Here is a 17,050-nt window from a genome sequence, read left to right as displayed (position 1 = left end):
ATAGAGATGTTAATGAATGATGAGAACGTTCCTCTGTAATAATGATGTTGCACCTGCTCCAGTCCAGCGTACGCCTCTCCACTATGAAGACTACTTTCTTCCGGCCGAAGAAGAAGAGATAGCTGAGCGGAATAACTTGCTTGCTCATGAAATGGCACCCATCGGGGACTGGACTGCAGCTGCACAAGCATCACCACAACAAGACCTGGACCTGCAAGCTACTGTTGGATTGACTGACAGTGTTGTCCAAGGCAATGGGCCCAGCTGCCTTAGCGGATTGCAAAGCACTTATACACCGGCAGCATTGCAAGCCTCCTTAAAGCAACAGCATGTGCTGGAAGACGCTGCCTTACAGCAATGGAATGGGCGTCAAGAAGCCGCGTTAAAGAGACAGCATGGTCTGGAAACAGCAGCCTTAAAGCAACATTATGAGCACCTAGAAGCAGCCTTCAAGGAACTTCAAGACCACCTAGAAGCAGCCTTCAAGGAACAGCAAGGGCAGCATGAAGCAGCCTTCAAGCAACAGGATGGACAGCAAGAAGCAGCCTTAAAGCAACATTATGAGCACCTAGAAGCAGCCTTGAAGGAACATCAAGAGCACCTAGAAGCAGCCTTCAAGGCACAGCAAGGGCAGCATGAAGCAGCCTTCAAGCAACAGGATGGACAGCAAGAAGCAGCCTTCAAGCAACAGGATGGACAGCAAGAAGCAGCCTTCAAGCAACAGGATGGACAGCAAGAAGCAGCCTTCAAGCAACAGCATGAGCTGGAACAAGCTGCCTTAAAGCATTGGCATGAGCTGGAAGAAGGTTCCTTAAAGCAAGAGCATGAGGAGCAAGAAGCTGCCTTAAAGTGTTGGCATGTGCAGCAAGAGGCTGCCTTAGAGGAAGACTCTGAGCAGCGAGCACCGACTGTAAACCAACAGCACGAGCTGGAAGGAGCTGCCATTGAGCAACTCCGTGGGCTGGCAGCCGACATAGAACAACTCTGTGAGCTGGAAGCCGACTTAGAGCAACTGCGTGAGCGTCAACAGCGTCAAGAAGCCCAGTCAAAGCAACTCCGTGAGTTGGTAGCCGTCATGGAGCAACTCTGTGAGCAAGAAGCTGACTTAAAGCAACAGCGTGAGCGTCAAGAAGCCGACTTAAAGCAACAGCGTGAGCGTCAAGAAGCCGACTTAAAGCAACAGCGTGAGCGTCAAGAAGCCGACTTAAAGCAACAGCGTGAGCGCCAAGAAGCCGACTTAAAACAACAGCGTGAGCGTCAAGAGGCCGCCTTAAAGCAACAGCGTGAGCGTCAAGAAGTTGACTTCAAGCAACATCATGAGCACCAAGAAGTCACCTTAAAGAAGCAGTGTGAGCAGCAACACGTCGCCAGAGCCAAGCCTTAAGAACGGCATCCATGTTGTTAGTTTAGATGACAACAATGTTGTTTTATTGGATGATATCACTTCCACGCTTGATAGTAAAGTAGTAAGAAGTAGGTAGCTGTAGAGTCTGACACTGTGTGAGTGTTTTTTGACCACATATTACTTTGTAATTTTTGTGTTTTCTGATTAAACAACAAAGGAAAGTTTCCTTGTCTCACTGTTTGCTAGGCTTACCTCAAGAGGTGACACAGCTGTGCTGAAGAAGCAAGATGTCCAATATAGTCCTCTTCTTAGACGGTAAGCATTAGACTAGCTTCTCACACAGGATGGTAACTTATATTGGCCAACCAATATTATCATATATTATCATATAATATAACCCTAATATTATTGGCCTTTATTTACTTATCACAAATATGTGGTTGAGTTTATACTGCGTGTTAGCAGATCAGAAACTGTAGAAATGCATCAGACTAATGATGTCATCTTGAACCTGAAACTCACATCTGATATCCTCAATGATCAAAATGTACTCAAATGTGGTGTCATAAGATATTGATCCATATCAACAGTATGTTGTGCTTGTTTATAAACACATCATTCATAATGATTGATTATTCAGCATTGGTTGGGCTCCACTCTTACACACTTACATTACATCGTGTATTTGGCCCCTATTGTTCATTTCATTGTCATTTCAATTTCAAAAGCAAGAAGAAGAAACCCTGGGCCCAAATAAAAGCAGCATCCCCGCAGAAATGAGCTTCAGTGCATCGACTCAGCAAATCAGTGTGAAATCAGGCAAAAGCTGAGCCGAGCGTTGGGACATTTAGGCGGTTCTTTATCTGGCACATCCATTATCAGGGAGTAATGTCTCCTTCCCAACTCCTGCCCCTCCCACCTCCCACTCCTTTTCTCAATCTTCTCAAAACGCTTTTCCTCATCTCGTCTTCCTCGGCAGATGAAGAGTAACGACTCACTTTTCACGCTGCACAACAGGTACTTATGCAGATCTCAAATGACAGGTTTCACACGTTCTGTACTCATGAGCAGAGAACGATGCCAAAATCAAAGACGGGCGACTCTTGAGATGCTTAGAACTGGCCGACGCAGAGCAGACTTTATTAGACACTATATGAGCAGAGTATAAACTGTATATGTGAGTGTATACAGTTACACGTCTCCTCTCAGTGTGGATTGAGTCTTAACTGAGCTTGCTTTGCCCTGAATGAGGTCTGCAGGACATGTCAGCGCTCACACACACCAAAATAAAATCCCAGTGCTAAGCGCAAATATGCAGCATCAGGTTTCCTTGTGGACACTCTGCTTGTCCCAAGGCAATGTGGAGGTGCTGGCATTCAGCAGACTTATGCAGGCTCTGGTGCAGAGGCTATTACATCACACAGGCATGAGCGACCAGATTCACTGTCAGGCACACACAATAAAACCTGTGATACTCTGTAGAAGAGGTCTGAGCGTACATAGACACCACATATCTTATTGATAAATAAAGAGAAAGAAGTGGTGTTGGAACATGACGCCTTAAAGCAGCAGTGGACTGAATACTGAAATAGACAGAGTGACTAGGTGTTTGTAGAAAACTTCTGGCACTGATCAGGCTCGTTGAAAAGAGAACGCCGACACCCTCTGTGGAAGGAAACCAAGTGAAAGAACAGAGAGAACACGTATGAAAGGCTCCACTCCACTCGCTCCACTGCCTGTGGCACCGATGATGTAATTTAGCTCCACTTGGGCTTAATGTTGTCTGCTATTCCGGAGCAGAGGCCTTGTAACCAGGTGCTCTGTGTCAGCTGCCTCGTCACCAAAACACCTTTTTGTCCCCCTAAGACATTCTGGAGTCTGCCAAAACCATCTGATACATAATAAAAATTCCTCCTTAGTTATTTATAGTCTCCTGTGTGATTTGCCCTTTTAAATATAAGATCAGTCTTGCCTCAGGCTTTACTCATTAATATTACAAATGAGACTTTGCTCACATTAACCAAAATCCTGATTAAACCTTCTGACTGCACTCGTTTAGCTGAGTGATTTAGAGATGTAGGGGTGAAAGGCTGATGTATGCTTCTGATACCATTTTTACTGCCCCTTTATTTTACAGAACATCCAACATAATCCAGCTTTCTGACAACGTTGGAAAATTGTGTGGACGTCAGTCTGAGCCCTGCCGTGTTCCCTTCAGGTCAGGTCTGTCTCCTCTCCAAGCAGAGGAGACAGAAAGGCCACTGTGCTGCTGCTTAACTCTGTTACTTCATCTGGACACTGAACAGCCCAGAGGCGGTAGTGGTGATGTCTGCCAGTGTGTGTGTGTGTGTGTGTGTGTGTGTGTGTGTGTGTGTGTGTGTAAGCGGGGAGAAAATCAGTGCAGAAAGAGTTGTAGATTGCTCTGGGTTGTATGTGCTGCACTGGTTAAGTGGACATCAATGATGCAGCAGCCACACACCCACACCGACGCGAGCACATCAGACCTCTCGGTTTCATCTCCAGAGCCCCTGCAGTGAAACGGGAAGCCTGTGCATTATTGATGCTCTTGTCCTGTAAAGCAGTGAACTTACTCACACTGCTGGTAACGCAACACCTGGCAGTCAAGTGGAAACATTTGGTTCAATTAATTGCTCTAATCAGCCTCATTAAAGCAGCGTTGAATGCGTTGCCGTGCACAACATTGACTAAAGGGAACGAGCTTAAGGCCATGTTTGGACTGTTAGATTTGATTTACATGGATTAATGGATAAATGGATTAACTAGGAATCTATATCAGGGATGGATCTTACTATAACACATGATAGGCGTTTCCCTGGGGCCCAGCAAAGAGGGCAATACATCTACACCCCCCCCCCCCCCCCACACACACACACACACACACACACAAACAAACACACACACACACATCTTGGTTACTGGACATGCTCGCCACACTAGCATGAAAGAGACCCAACCAAGTGTGTTTACAAGCACATTCAAACAAAACATCACACAGAAATCTTGCTGGGCTCTCATTACATTGATTTTGACCTCAAGCGACCTGGAGATGTCAATAAAAATAGAAGAGCTAATGTGCTCAGGAGAGGCAGTGATCTAACGTGTCAGTAGCAAGTCAGTGAGTTGACAGACACGTTGTGTGAAGGTGTGAGACGGATCCCTCACTGGATGCTTCAGAGTGAGAATGTATACATGTCTGTCTGCTCTTCCCCTTAGAAAGCCCTCAGGCTGCTGCAGTTAGACGGGAGGTATTAGTGGTTAGATCTTGTACTTGTAGCTGGCGTCCCCACACTTTGCTTCTCCCAGTATGAGGGAGTTATGAGATATAAGATCCACACATGAGTCATGAAACGCAGGTAGACTGAATATTGCAGTTCTTGCAGATATTTGTTGTCCACGGGAGTTATTGCTTTCCTCGATTGCGCGCCCGGGAGGTAGCAAGCCGTGTAATATGTGTGGTTGCCCGTAGCAACAGTGCTGATAAGTGCACCGAGATGTATATTAAAAGGAATATTTCAGCAGAAACAAATCTTGTATTTGGCGAAGAGATGGAAGAAAAATGAATTGGGTGGTGGTGGTTAGTTTGTTCAGAAAACTTTCCACTTGAAGGCATTATTCTAAACTTTATCTTCTCCTTTAAGCTCTTGTAAATGTATTAGACAGGCATGTGGAGCATGTGTGTGGACGCTGGGCGCCTACGGGAGGCCATTATGTAACGTTCATACTCGGACTCGGTTTAGTTCTGTCCATGTGTGCAGCCTTACTCCCAGTATGTTTGTAACACACGCAGATGTCAAAGGTCATTAAATCAACTCTCCTGTTAATGCTGAACCTACAGTTCCTTCAGCGCTCTGAACCCGCTGGCAGCCCCGCTCAGGAATATCCCCGCTCCAGACTATTTTTCCGCCTGCTACGGCTTCCGTGTCATCCGCGGCGTGCTCTATTTACAGAGTCTGGGACGATGATCTTGAATGACACACTGACATATCTCCAGTTACAGAGGCCAACGCTGCGCCTCTCCAACGCTGAGGGGCTACGCATGCTGAGCGGGCGAGCCGGAGGTTCACACTTAGTGAGCGAGCGGCCGAGCGGCTGATGGCACGTAGATGGAGTTGTCAGCGGGGGGGGGGCACGAGGGACCTGGATTCACTCAGGAGGCCGGGTCCATCCAGGTCCTCACTGTTTGAGCCGTTCCATCAGTGAATTCAATCATTGATGGTACAAACTCCACAGCTTGACAAACACACATCATCCCTTCGCTTTAATTGGGAGATGTGCATTAATAGAGAATGCACATAGAGAAATGAATGCATAATAAGCTCATTCAATTCCCAATTCAATGCCTGGGAACGTGCAGATCTCACACAGAAACAAAATCTAAAGCCAACTCACCCACTCAATAATATCAACCGGTTGAGCTCTAACGTAAGGATTTCCACCTCAGGATGCTAGCTGAGCATCAAACATCCATCTTTTTTTAATTTGTGTAATGCAGCAGCTAATGAAAAAGGACTATGCCTCCGAGTCAAAGCAGGAGCAGGTCATGACTAATGCTACTGTAATCTGCCCGTCAGTCCCACCGGATTAATTCATAAAGCTTTGACGTATAGAAGCCATAACCGCCCCCAGGAGACGAAGGTTCCTCTGTAATATCAGAGATGCTCAGCCGAGAGTGTGAGACAGCGCAGCTCCTTGATGTTGGAAGGTTGGAGTTGGTAACTTACAAAAGGAGAACATCACAATTCCTACAAGCATCTCCGAGTGCATGAAGCGGACTGGACAGGAGCCGTGACTCTGCGCCGAGGGGACGGAAATCAATTAGCCTCCCGCTGCCGCCTGTGACTCCAGCGTGAAGCGCCTGAAATGAGCTTTTTGTGTGTGGTTTGTGTAGCTGCCACCAGGATGAAGCCCTGGACTGAGTGGAGGCACAGAAGCTGACCTGCATTAACATAACCTGCTTTCAGCCTCAGTTTACTTTGAGTTTTAGCCTTTATTTTGTGCATTTATCAATTATTTTGCTTATTAATTAAGAAATCAATATTTGAAAGTGCGCCCCCGCCCCCCAAGTGTGCCTTTGAATCTTCTTCTTCTTTGTTGTTTAATGGTTGGGAGGCAGAATTCATGACACATTACTGCAACCAACAGGGCTGCATGCGCCTTTCATCTATTTTCTAATGGACAGATTAGCTAATTTACTATTTTCCACCAACTACACGCGGCTCTGCAGCTCCAGGGGCTTGGGAAATGATTTCTTTTAGAAGAGAAGCATGAGGCCCAGGTTGATAGGAGTGCATGTGTACGACAGGAAAGGCCCAGCTGAGGTTTGGTTACTTACGTCTGTGTCGGGCCCCTTATCAGCCCCGGGGCAGCAGAACGTGACCAGCTCATGGCACCGCTTATGGACCACAAAACAGCAAACTGCAGAGGAGGGAAAGAGAGATGAGGAGGAGAGAGAGAGAGGGGGGGAAGAGATAAAGGAGGGATATGCAGATGGGAAAAGATAAGGAAAGAGAGGGAAAGAGAAGGAGAATAATGGTTACAATACATTGATTTAGTGTTGAGTGATATTTCCACAGACGAGAGAGAGAGAGAGAGTGAGCGAGAGACAGAGAGAAAGAAAGAGAGAGAGAGACAGAGAGAGCGAGAGAGAGAGAAAGAAAGAGGAGAGAGAGAGAGAGAGAGAGAGAGAGAGAGAGAGAGAGAGAGCGAGCGATAAGGAGTGATGTCTGAGCCTCCTTATCATGAGTCCAGATGGTCGGTCCTGCCTGCTCTTATTGCACAGTACAGTGCCACCTCCTCACTGACATGACAGGATCCAAAACAGACACACACACACACACACACACACACACACGTGGACACATACATTTGCACACTGACATAATCAAATGTATCCACACGGGAACACAAACACTGAGTGTACATCAACACCTACACACCCTCAGGGCACACACACCCTGTCACCACACCGGTTGCTTGCAGAGCATTTTGAAGTTGCAAATTGAAAAATGTGCAATGGAAGCACTTAGATATCACAGTAAAGGCGTTAACAACGTCCTTTGTAAAACCTAAATGGACGGATTTTGTGGTGTGTTGATGATGCAGACATTTCCTGAGAGCTACACGACACGCAACTCCCCTTCTTTGTGTTTAACGGCGCCTCCTACTGTACAGGAGGAGTGTGCACAGTAGAAACAGCAGGTGAGACATCGGCAAATGGAAACACTGTCAAGCCACATTTGACTTTTATCGACTAAAATTGGGCTTTTTTTTTTTTATGGGACAATTGTCAGCGATTGTCATTGTGGTGTTGGAAGCCTCTGGGCACTGAGTGCACTGTGGTCTGCAGCCAATCAAGCGGTTCTAGAGATGGAGGAAGGCTGCTGAAACCGCCAGACACCAGGAGGAGAGAGGAGACAGAGGAGAGACGAGCAGAGAGGAAGGACACATTCTCACTCCTCTGCATGTCTGAGCCTTATAGATGTGCACGTTACTTCTGCCGCTCTCTCCTTCTCCGAGGCCGGCGCTCTCTCCCGCCGCAAGAATTCATGTTTTCAAGGCTGACGCTTGCAGGATGAGATGAAAGCATCTGAAGTGGCGGTTTTCACACCATCTTCACTTAGCGCTAAGTAACCCCGAGCGGACTCTGTTTGTGCTTTGTATTGCAGCAGTGATGTAATGTGTGTGCAGGGTAATCGCTACATTTTGCCACCTGCTGCAGTATTGGTGGAGATCGGCGTGCGTGCGTGCGTTATCTCTGCCATTGCATCATTAAACCTACAGAAACATACTGGGATATATAAATATGGAGCCACAATCCAAACAGATTCACGACATTGTAGTGTATTGTGCTTATATCACACTCTCTCTCTCTCTCTCTCTCTCTCTCTCTCTCTCTGTATCTCTCTCTCTCTCTCTCTCCTACATGTTATTTCCCACTGCATGACTGTTTGTGTGACTGCTCTGTGTCTTCCTTTTTCCCTTGTATATTAAGGTTTTCTCTAGAGTTGTAGGTCTGTAAAGCCCTTTGAGACGTCGTATGTGATATTGGGCTGTAGCAATAAAGTTAACTTGACTGACCTTCGTCTACACGTCTCTGTAGAAACCAAAGCTAGTATGACGTGTGTTTAAATCATTCTATTGAGCTGTTAAATCCTGGCGTCAGAACGGAACAAGGGAAACTAGCGCTTGAATACGTCGCCTCCTCAGTCAAATAGTTGATTGATATTAAAAAGACCTGAAACGGTAAAACCTTGGGAAATATCTTTGCTTTTAAATGTTGAACATTGTCTGTACTTTGTAAAAAAATAAGATAAAAATGATTTGGCTTCTCTTTATGTCTAGTTGACCTCAAAGTGGAAAACGTATTTTCACGTATTCTTCATATTTTCCATTTCCGTTTCCATTTGATAAATGGAGGGCATTCAGCCGGTTTGCAGTTGGAACGTACCAACTCTTAACCAGGTGAATCTACTACAGACAACGTGATGTTTTACTGTATGTAGCACCGCATTCTAGTTTTCCCTTAGAAGCGGCTCAACTAAATGTGCGTTTATGTCATGGACCACCCACTATGCCAACAAAACCATTCTACTAAAGTGGACTTTTGTAGAAAATGCGGACGCAGCACCCATCTCATAGATTGACTGCTTGTAGTATGGGTGGCAGATTTAACATCGGGACAATACCAATTATAGTGTTTGGATTTTCCCAGCAGAGAACATTAACATAGGTGATATTTACCTTATTGACTTTCCCACATTGGCTGTTAGAACATCAACAACAGACCCTATTAATATGCGAGCTGGATCCACTGTGAATATGTGATTGCTCTTAGATGCAGTCTGAACTTCTGGAGCCTTTTAAGAACTTGGCAGGACCCACATCGGGCACCGACACAAAATGTTTGGTGCTTGAGCTGGAAAAGGTTCTGGCTGCCTCACACATCAATTAAATCACCATGATAGCGCTCCCTGCCACATACACACACACACACACAATACCACCACAACCCCCCGACTAGCCCTTCATGCCTCCTTGGAGCTGTTGGACAGTGCAGTCAATAACCAAGTGAAGCCATGACCCATAACTCACCACACTGCCAACCACAAAACAGACGGGCCATGAAACCTCAGCCATCCATCAGCTCCTGAACTCATACTGCAACGGCTGACCGGGGAGCGAGTCGCCTGAATTCACTGTGGACTAAGACCAAAGGGCCAAAGGGGCAAAGGGCCGGTCATATGAGAAATTACAAAATATTTAAACTTCCTCCCATGTTTGTTTCAGAATGATTCTTTTGCCACAGCCCTACTCTTTCATAGACGAATCCCTCAAACGACGACTCTGACTCGTGCTGAAGTAACATTCTTACTTACAGTATTCATTCTATTACTGTTATTTTTCTAACAGAGACATGTGAAAGAATACGTGCTGTGCTAAGTCCCAACTGGCTGACAGAGGTGAGCTCAGGCTGCTCTACGTTGGCGCCCACAGAGCGATTCACAGGGTGCTTCTTTTCTCATTTCCGCTCCTTTCCGGCCTCTTGTCAGAAGACCTGTTGCTAAAGTTAAATTGGTCAATCTCAAAACCAAGAACATTGTTATCTGGCTACAATGGAAAGCAGGCCACTTCCTGTTACCTAGAAACAGTTGAGAAAGTGTCACCAGCAATTTACCAGACACAGAGTGTGTGTAAGAAAAAATGTAAGTACGTTGACACACTCTTACACTGTTCTCCAAATCATGCAGTGGCTGAAGATGAAGAGGGGTTTGGCTTTGACCCCTCTGAGGATCTTCTCTCTAGTGTCCTCATTAGAGCTCGTCTGTCTGTGATTGGTTATCCCAGTGGTCTTGTTGTGGGACCGGGCTAACAGTGTCACGTCTGATGACACCTTAGACTTAGAACAACAGCCTGTGTGTGTGTGTGTGTGTGTGTGTGTGTGTGTGTGTGTGTGTGTGTGTCAGCAGTATCCAGTGTTCATTTCACTGGTTAATCAAGGAAATCCATCTTTAGGGAAAGCTGATGTGCAAGGAGTCACAATGAGAGCTTGCAGAGGAAAGTAAAGTCAATGCAATGGGAGGGGGTGTGTGTGTAACTGATGAAGTAGTTCACACACTGTCAAATAACTACAGAGTGAATTAGGGAATTTCCTGTAAATGTAACCGCATATCTCAGCAGCAGTGTTGCAGATCTGCCTTTTAGTTTCATTTTCTCTCTCTGGACAGGATGGATTGTTCAGAGAGTAAGATTGTTTCCCCAACTTGGATATGAGGCTATGGATATGAGGCATTTCTCCTGTTACTGTAACCTTAGACTACATACAGGTAGAGTGACTTTACAGGAGCACTTCAGTACATTTTGAATATAGGATTTATCTGCTTTGAGTCATCCTGATGTAAAGAGGAGGAATAGAAACAGAGAATTGGTTCATTAAACACATGGCAAGACTTCTTCAGCTGACATCAGTATTTCTGAAGCGACTGCACTGCCGGAAACTATTTTTAACATCTTTTCACATCAAATATGAATTCCAAGGTTTCCTGCCGCTTTTTATATAAACACCACCTTTGTCTGATGGTGGAGGTGGAAGAAACTCAATAAATGTAAATAATAAATGAATATTAAATATGTGGAGATTACAGATCTATAAAGGTTCTGTTTAGGTTGGCGTTGTATGAGAGGAGGATACAACATTGTTGTGGTAAAAGAAAAGACTGATTTTGAGTTTTTCAGACAAAGGCAGTTGATAAATCAGTGAGAGTCCCTCGCAATCAGAGGAAACCCTCGCAGACACAGAAAGTATACGCAAAATTACACAGGAAGGCCCCGGGATTCAAACTCAAGACCTTCTTGATGTACCTTGCCGCCTGCACGTGTTCTATTCGCTGTACAACAAATCACCAATCCCTCAACAACACCGCAAGCCACATCTGAAGCTTGGAAATTGTGACCACAGAAGTGACGGGCACAGCGGCACTCAGCGAGACGGTGATCGTGTTAAAGGTCCACAACACTGCAACCATTCACACCGGCCATAAAGCTTTCCCACATCATGACAGCATGCCCCATCATCATAACTCCAAGCTGAGGATAGGAAGGCTGACAGCCCTGTGCATGGCTGTGACACAGAGCCAAGGCCAATCTGTAAACGGAGGGAGGGGGGCCGTTCCTCCTCTAATACAGACATCATTGTGCCCTTTCATTTATTCCTCTGTGAGCTGGGCAAGCTCCAACTTTTAAGAAAAAGGGCGACAAACAAGTACCAGCAGGTATGGAAGCTGTGTAAAGCGTGTGTCCACTGAATGCATCTATTAAGTATAAGCACCATAATAACAGTGATTACTGGATGAATCAGTAACACCTGAAGTTTGTGATTGTAGCTCTCTCAAAATCCCGGCAAAGTACTTGGTTCTCTACCAACAAGCTTACTCTGCACTGCAATTGGTTTTAAGTCTTAGAGATTCAATTTTAAACATGTTTTTTGGTGAATCTTTGGTGAAAGAAGTGACTCCCCGCTCCACACACAGTGTTGTTCCACACGCTGGGCACTAGCAGATGCTTCTAACAAACCGAAAGGACCGAAAGGATTCCTTTATTGTTGCTGTAGCCACAACAAGTGTCCAACATTAAAGCAGCTGTGTGTAATCTGAGGTAGCCCCTGTGACAAAGGACACACACGGTTACAGCCAGGAATCCAGCAAAACACCCCGCTAGTTTTAAAAGCGTCTGCCTTACCAATGCTAAATGTTAAGAGAGGCAGGGGCATACTGGGGTGTAGAGAGGATTGTCTGTTTCCAAGGAAACAAACCATAATGAGGTTAGTTTAAGAAATTATGTAGCCCATCTCACAGCACAAACTGCAGCCTTGGGCAAGTTAACAGAATGAAGCTCGCTCATGCATCTGAGCCAGACTAGTGACAAACATCCTCCCTGGGTGGGCCGGGGCGCAAGAAATGAAGCTTCCAGCATCGGAGGGAGCACAATTAGCAGCAGCAGCTAATATTGACAACATAACACTTGAAATGAATTCAAATGAATAATCACAATGAATACAGAGTTGATATTATTCAAGCCTAACTGATGATTTGTAACGGTCTGGTGCAGCTGCGGTTCCTTGTTGCCGTTCTTCATCATCATTCATTTAGTATCCACATATATGTCTGTACTTATTTATATAAGGTGGACTGAGTTTGTGTGATTGGTGACCAGTTCATGTTTACATTACATTACATTACATTACGATCATTTGGCAGACGCTTTCATCCTAAGCGACTTACATTACATTACCACCCTTCGCAGAGGGGGGAGCAATTGAGGGTTCGGTGCCTTGCTCAGGGGCACCTCGGCAGGGGCCCGAACTGGCGCTACCCACTGAGCCACTGCCTCCCTGTTTAGTCACAGAGACAAACTGCTGCTTTAAAGCATTTCTCATTCTTTATCTCTATATAATCCTGGAGTTTTAATTATCTTGTTGTTGTAAATGTGTGTGTAAGTACACCAGCTTTAATGCTTCTCTATGGTTGTTACTACGGAGGACATAAGGATTGCTGCTGTGTGCCCATGTGTTTCTTCAGCAGCACTTCACACTTTTACAGTGCAACGTATAAATGACTTGGGAGCTGCCCAGCACAGCCATAGTCCAGTGCTGCTGGCAGCCGAGCGGCTCTGCTGTAGCAGATGGAGAGGATAACTACCATGTGAGAGAGCTGTGTAAAGCTGGTTGTTAAGGAAGGGAACACTGTTATTCATGCAGTGGGAGCGCAGGGACTAGCAAGTTTTCATTACTCGTATTCACTTAATCAAAAAGCACAAACACCCACTTGCTTAGTCGGGGGTCTTACAGAAATAATACACCAAAATATTTTGACAGCACAAGGAGCGATAAAGCGTCTCTAGACTCTGGTTTGTTGTTTGTTTTCCACTGTTATACATCGATGGAATGACTTGGATTATATGCGGTTGACTGAATAAATATGCGAGGTGATGCATAATCAGAGTATGAGGAGAGTCCATCAGGTGATGAGCTCCGTGTGAAGGAGTCACACTCTGATTGGAACCTTTCCATTAGGCACAAAGCAGAGTTAGAGTGTGTAAATGTAAAGACTGACGCCGTCCTTCATGTGCTGCTGCATGGCCAGGATAGGCAATCAAAGGGCAACAACACAAAGATCAAACTCTAATTTACCTTTAAATTAATGCAAAAGCTCTAACCTGGCCTAAACCAGATGCACCCTGGGTAAAGCCACACAGACACAGGAGAGCATCTCAACTCCACCATGCAGACACGCCTCATAGAGAGTTCACTCACTGCTATACTCACATGTGTGCACTTCATACACTGTTTGTTCCACCAACACTTCTACTGAGTCAGCGCTTTAAGAGATCAAGACTTGGCCCAATGTGTAAATATTGAACTGTGAAAAATGATTCCTTAAATCAGGTTCCAGATACACAACATTCCAGTCGTATCGTACATTGCCTGTTTTGAATTATGAAGACAAACAACTTTCTTTCAAACAAAGAAAAAAGACCAAAAAGCCTGAAAATGATTCATTGCTCTGAAGTCAGATGTGAGCCGGGTTGGAATGCAGCCCTGATGCTCCTTTTGTATATTGAAACCCATAATGAATTTGAAGGAGATAAATGACTCCACTGAATGTCATCTTATTAAATATTACCTTGACGAATCATTTGGTCTCATGTAAGTGCTCTGCCGTGTGCAAACGTCTGCTGCATTAACGCTCCAGTCAAACTACAGCAGCTACCCAACTGTTTCACAACCACCACACAATCAGATTAAGCTCAGGTTTAATGTAGCAGCACATAGCTCACGGTCAGACGGACACACTTTGCTCATTTCACTGTTCAAAACAGTGTTTAGGTTGTTTTGATGCTGTTAAAAATTGCCACTGGCTGAATCAGCACTGAGGCTCGTCTCTTCTCACTTTTATTTCAGATCAGAAGCGACTTTTCAGCCGAAAGTGTAAACCTTTCATCTTTCTCTTTCTCTGGAAATCGTCTGGCACTCGATCTCCTTTACATCCACACCTTGGGTTGAACACAACAAAGCCTTTAGGAGGATATTTGTTTTTCTGCAGAAGCAATGAATGTAGACCTGTATATTTTCTTTCCTCCATACATAATTTTCCCCTCAGCACTTAGAAACAAGATCCCCATAAATTCCAGCTCACCGTTGTATAATTTCTCACACAAACATCTCCAGATCCTCAGTAAGTGTGTCCACTGGGCACAAATCCATTACAGGATTACTTTGAACACTTATGCAGCATTCCCATCTGGTTGGGAGCAATTATTATGTTTTTGTTCGAGCAATTTAGTTCCATCTGTTAGCTAAAGCTCCAGAGGAACAGCAAAGACGACGGGGATTAGAAAGGATTAAACAAAGCTCAGTTAACGAAACATCAACTGTTTATGGCGAGCGATGTCGATGATGGGAGATACATAGGGGCATGATTCAGAAGTGATTGGTGGATAGCCGACTGGGAGGACCTAATGCACATAATGGGCAGCTGTGGCGAAGAGACGCGGCGTATAATGGAGAGCTGCGAATCCCACAATGCACTCTTGAGGGGGCCGTGATGTCAGACTCCTGTGTGAAAGGTCAAACAGAGACAGTGTGGCGGAGGGTCAGAGGTAACTCTCTCCATGAGCACATTCATCATCTCAGTCCAACTCCAGCCAGTGCTGTCAAAGGCTACGGCTAAGTAATGGTGTCGAGATAAAGTCCGGAAAAAGGTCGGCTGCTCCGTTATTAATCATTAATGACGATATTGAAGGAAGTAAAAACATTGATATTTATGAGGCACCTTTTCAAATGTTAGGGAAGAAACGATTCAAACTAACAAAAAGAATAAAATAGGGTATAAAATAGGGTTTTACCTCAAACCCTTATAATCTTTCTGTACGTCTGCAGCGATCTAATGCTGAGCAGACGCCGTGCTGTTGAAGCGATCTACATGGGTGCTCGCAATCGACAGAACCTCCTACCTGGTTTGTCTTTTTAACTGTAAATCCAGTAAAGCTTTGTTATATTCAAGATTAAGATCCAGATTAGATTCAGGTCACATCGTTGTGGAAATCAGACTGTGACTTCAAGGAATAAAATCCAACGACAACCAAATCACTAGAGACCCATCCTATCCGCCCCGTTCAGGCAATCGTAGATCTTTTGTGGCGATCGATCCGGCGCTCGCAGCCCCCCCCCCCCCAAATTGCACATCAAACAAAAGCTGATCAGGCTGAAATCTGGCCCGGCTCTAGGAATTAGTCAGGCCCGACAAAGTTTGCATGCAATCAATAAAAGGATTTGTCCATACAGTGATTAAAGGCAAAACTGTGCTTAAGTAGCATACATGCACAGAATCAATACAGAGAAGCTGCTTTGATGCTGAAGGTCTCTCTCTTAGCTCCTACATCGGGATGTAGGTAAGAGGTCAATCGCTGGTTTAACTGCCATCATTTCTGTCAAATAGACACAGCTCCCATTTCACAGGTTAACACATCTATCAATTAAATCCACACTACCTCCATTTATTGTTGTGGTTTGACATTATAGTTTTATCTCCCTCATTGAGCATAAACAGTGTTTCATACGCTGACTGAATGTAAGTGTTGTATAATTTATTCAAAGTGTCTCATGTCTAGACAGATGATGTCCACTTAGCAGCTCTAATATAATGAAACTTCTGTTGTTGTTGTTCTTGTTTGCGATGAAGGCGATGCACAGACTTGGGAACTCCTCAGGGCGCTGCTGACCTTCGTCCTCCAGCGCTTGACTTGCTCTTTTCAGGTAAAGAAAGCTTTCTCACACATGAATGAGTCCGTTGAAGAGCTGCAGTTGTTTGAGGCTTAAAGGTGAATGATTGAACGACAACAAGTGGGTTCTCATTGGCTGGGGCTCGTGGCCTGATTTCCCGCCCTGATCACTTCTGATGAGCAGTTCTTTAAGCTTGGTCCTGCTGGTGAGTTCTGCTTTTCAGAACTGAGGACAATGTCTTTAAATTGCTTATTGGATTGGAGTCTGGGATGTAAATCTTCCCATGGGGCGTCGTTAACGGCATCGCGCCTCCTCCCCGCTCCCATCTAATTCGTGAAGATATTTGAGTGGGAGTCACGACTTGTGTAATAGCGACCTGTAATGAAACGTGGACAATGACGGATAAGCGGAAAAGCTATTAGTTACTTAATGAATGAATGATGACGGGGCGAGGAGGAAGGATGGGATTAAACAGCTTGACAGGCCGCTGACTGAGATCAGACAGCAAAGCACACAGCGCCCGTCTTCATGTAAGGTGGACACGCAGGAGCCGTGATTGAATCTCAGATTTAGAGGATAATTGGAGCAGATGCCAGGTGTAAACACGGCCTATGTGCTGTCTCTTTGTCAGACTGCAGATAAGCTCCGGTCTGACAAAGAGAACTGATGAATGACTCAACTTCAAGGTCCATTTATCAGTTACATATCTTACTGTTGATTAGTTTCTCTTGAATATCTCATAACTTAGCACTAAACTGCGATCAATACTACTGGTTTCCACTGTGGAGCTTTCATGGGGTCACCAGTTCAACTCAACACATTTCCTGCAAAGTGAATCTGAGCTTTAAACACACACTCACACACCCAATAGGTATCAGCCCTTGTTTTCCCAGGGGAACGGCTCCCTG

At 45.1% G+C, this 17,050-nt stretch overlaps 1 protein-coding gene across 2 annotated transcripts in view; it reads right to left on the bottom strand.

Moving 5' to 3' along the window:
- The window catches only part of prkcaa (protein kinase C, alpha, a), a 103,238-nt gene that overhangs the window by 51,572 nt on the left and 34,616 nt on the right, over positions 1-17,050 (bottom strand). For both annotated transcript variants that reach the window (XM_076171187.1, XM_076171188.1), the window contains exon 3: positions 6,699-6,781. In XM_076171187.1, the coding sequence (XP_076027302.1) occupies positions 6,699-6,781 (83 nt within the window). The remainder of the gene's footprint in view (positions 1-6,698; positions 6,782-17,050) is intronic.

Source organism: Genypterus blacodes, unplaced genomic scaffold, assembly GCF_046128005.1.
Source record: "Genypterus blacodes isolate CSIRO-AG114 ecotype Tasmania unplaced genomic scaffold, CSIRO-AGI_Gbla_v1 ptg000240l_1, whole genome shotgun sequence".
Taxonomy (NCBI): Eukaryota; Metazoa; Chordata; class Actinopteri; order Ophidiiformes; family Ophidiidae; genus Genypterus; species Genypterus blacodes.
The sequence above is the reverse complement of the archived record's forward strand: the minus strand, read 5'-3'. Positions and strand labels throughout refer to the sequence as shown.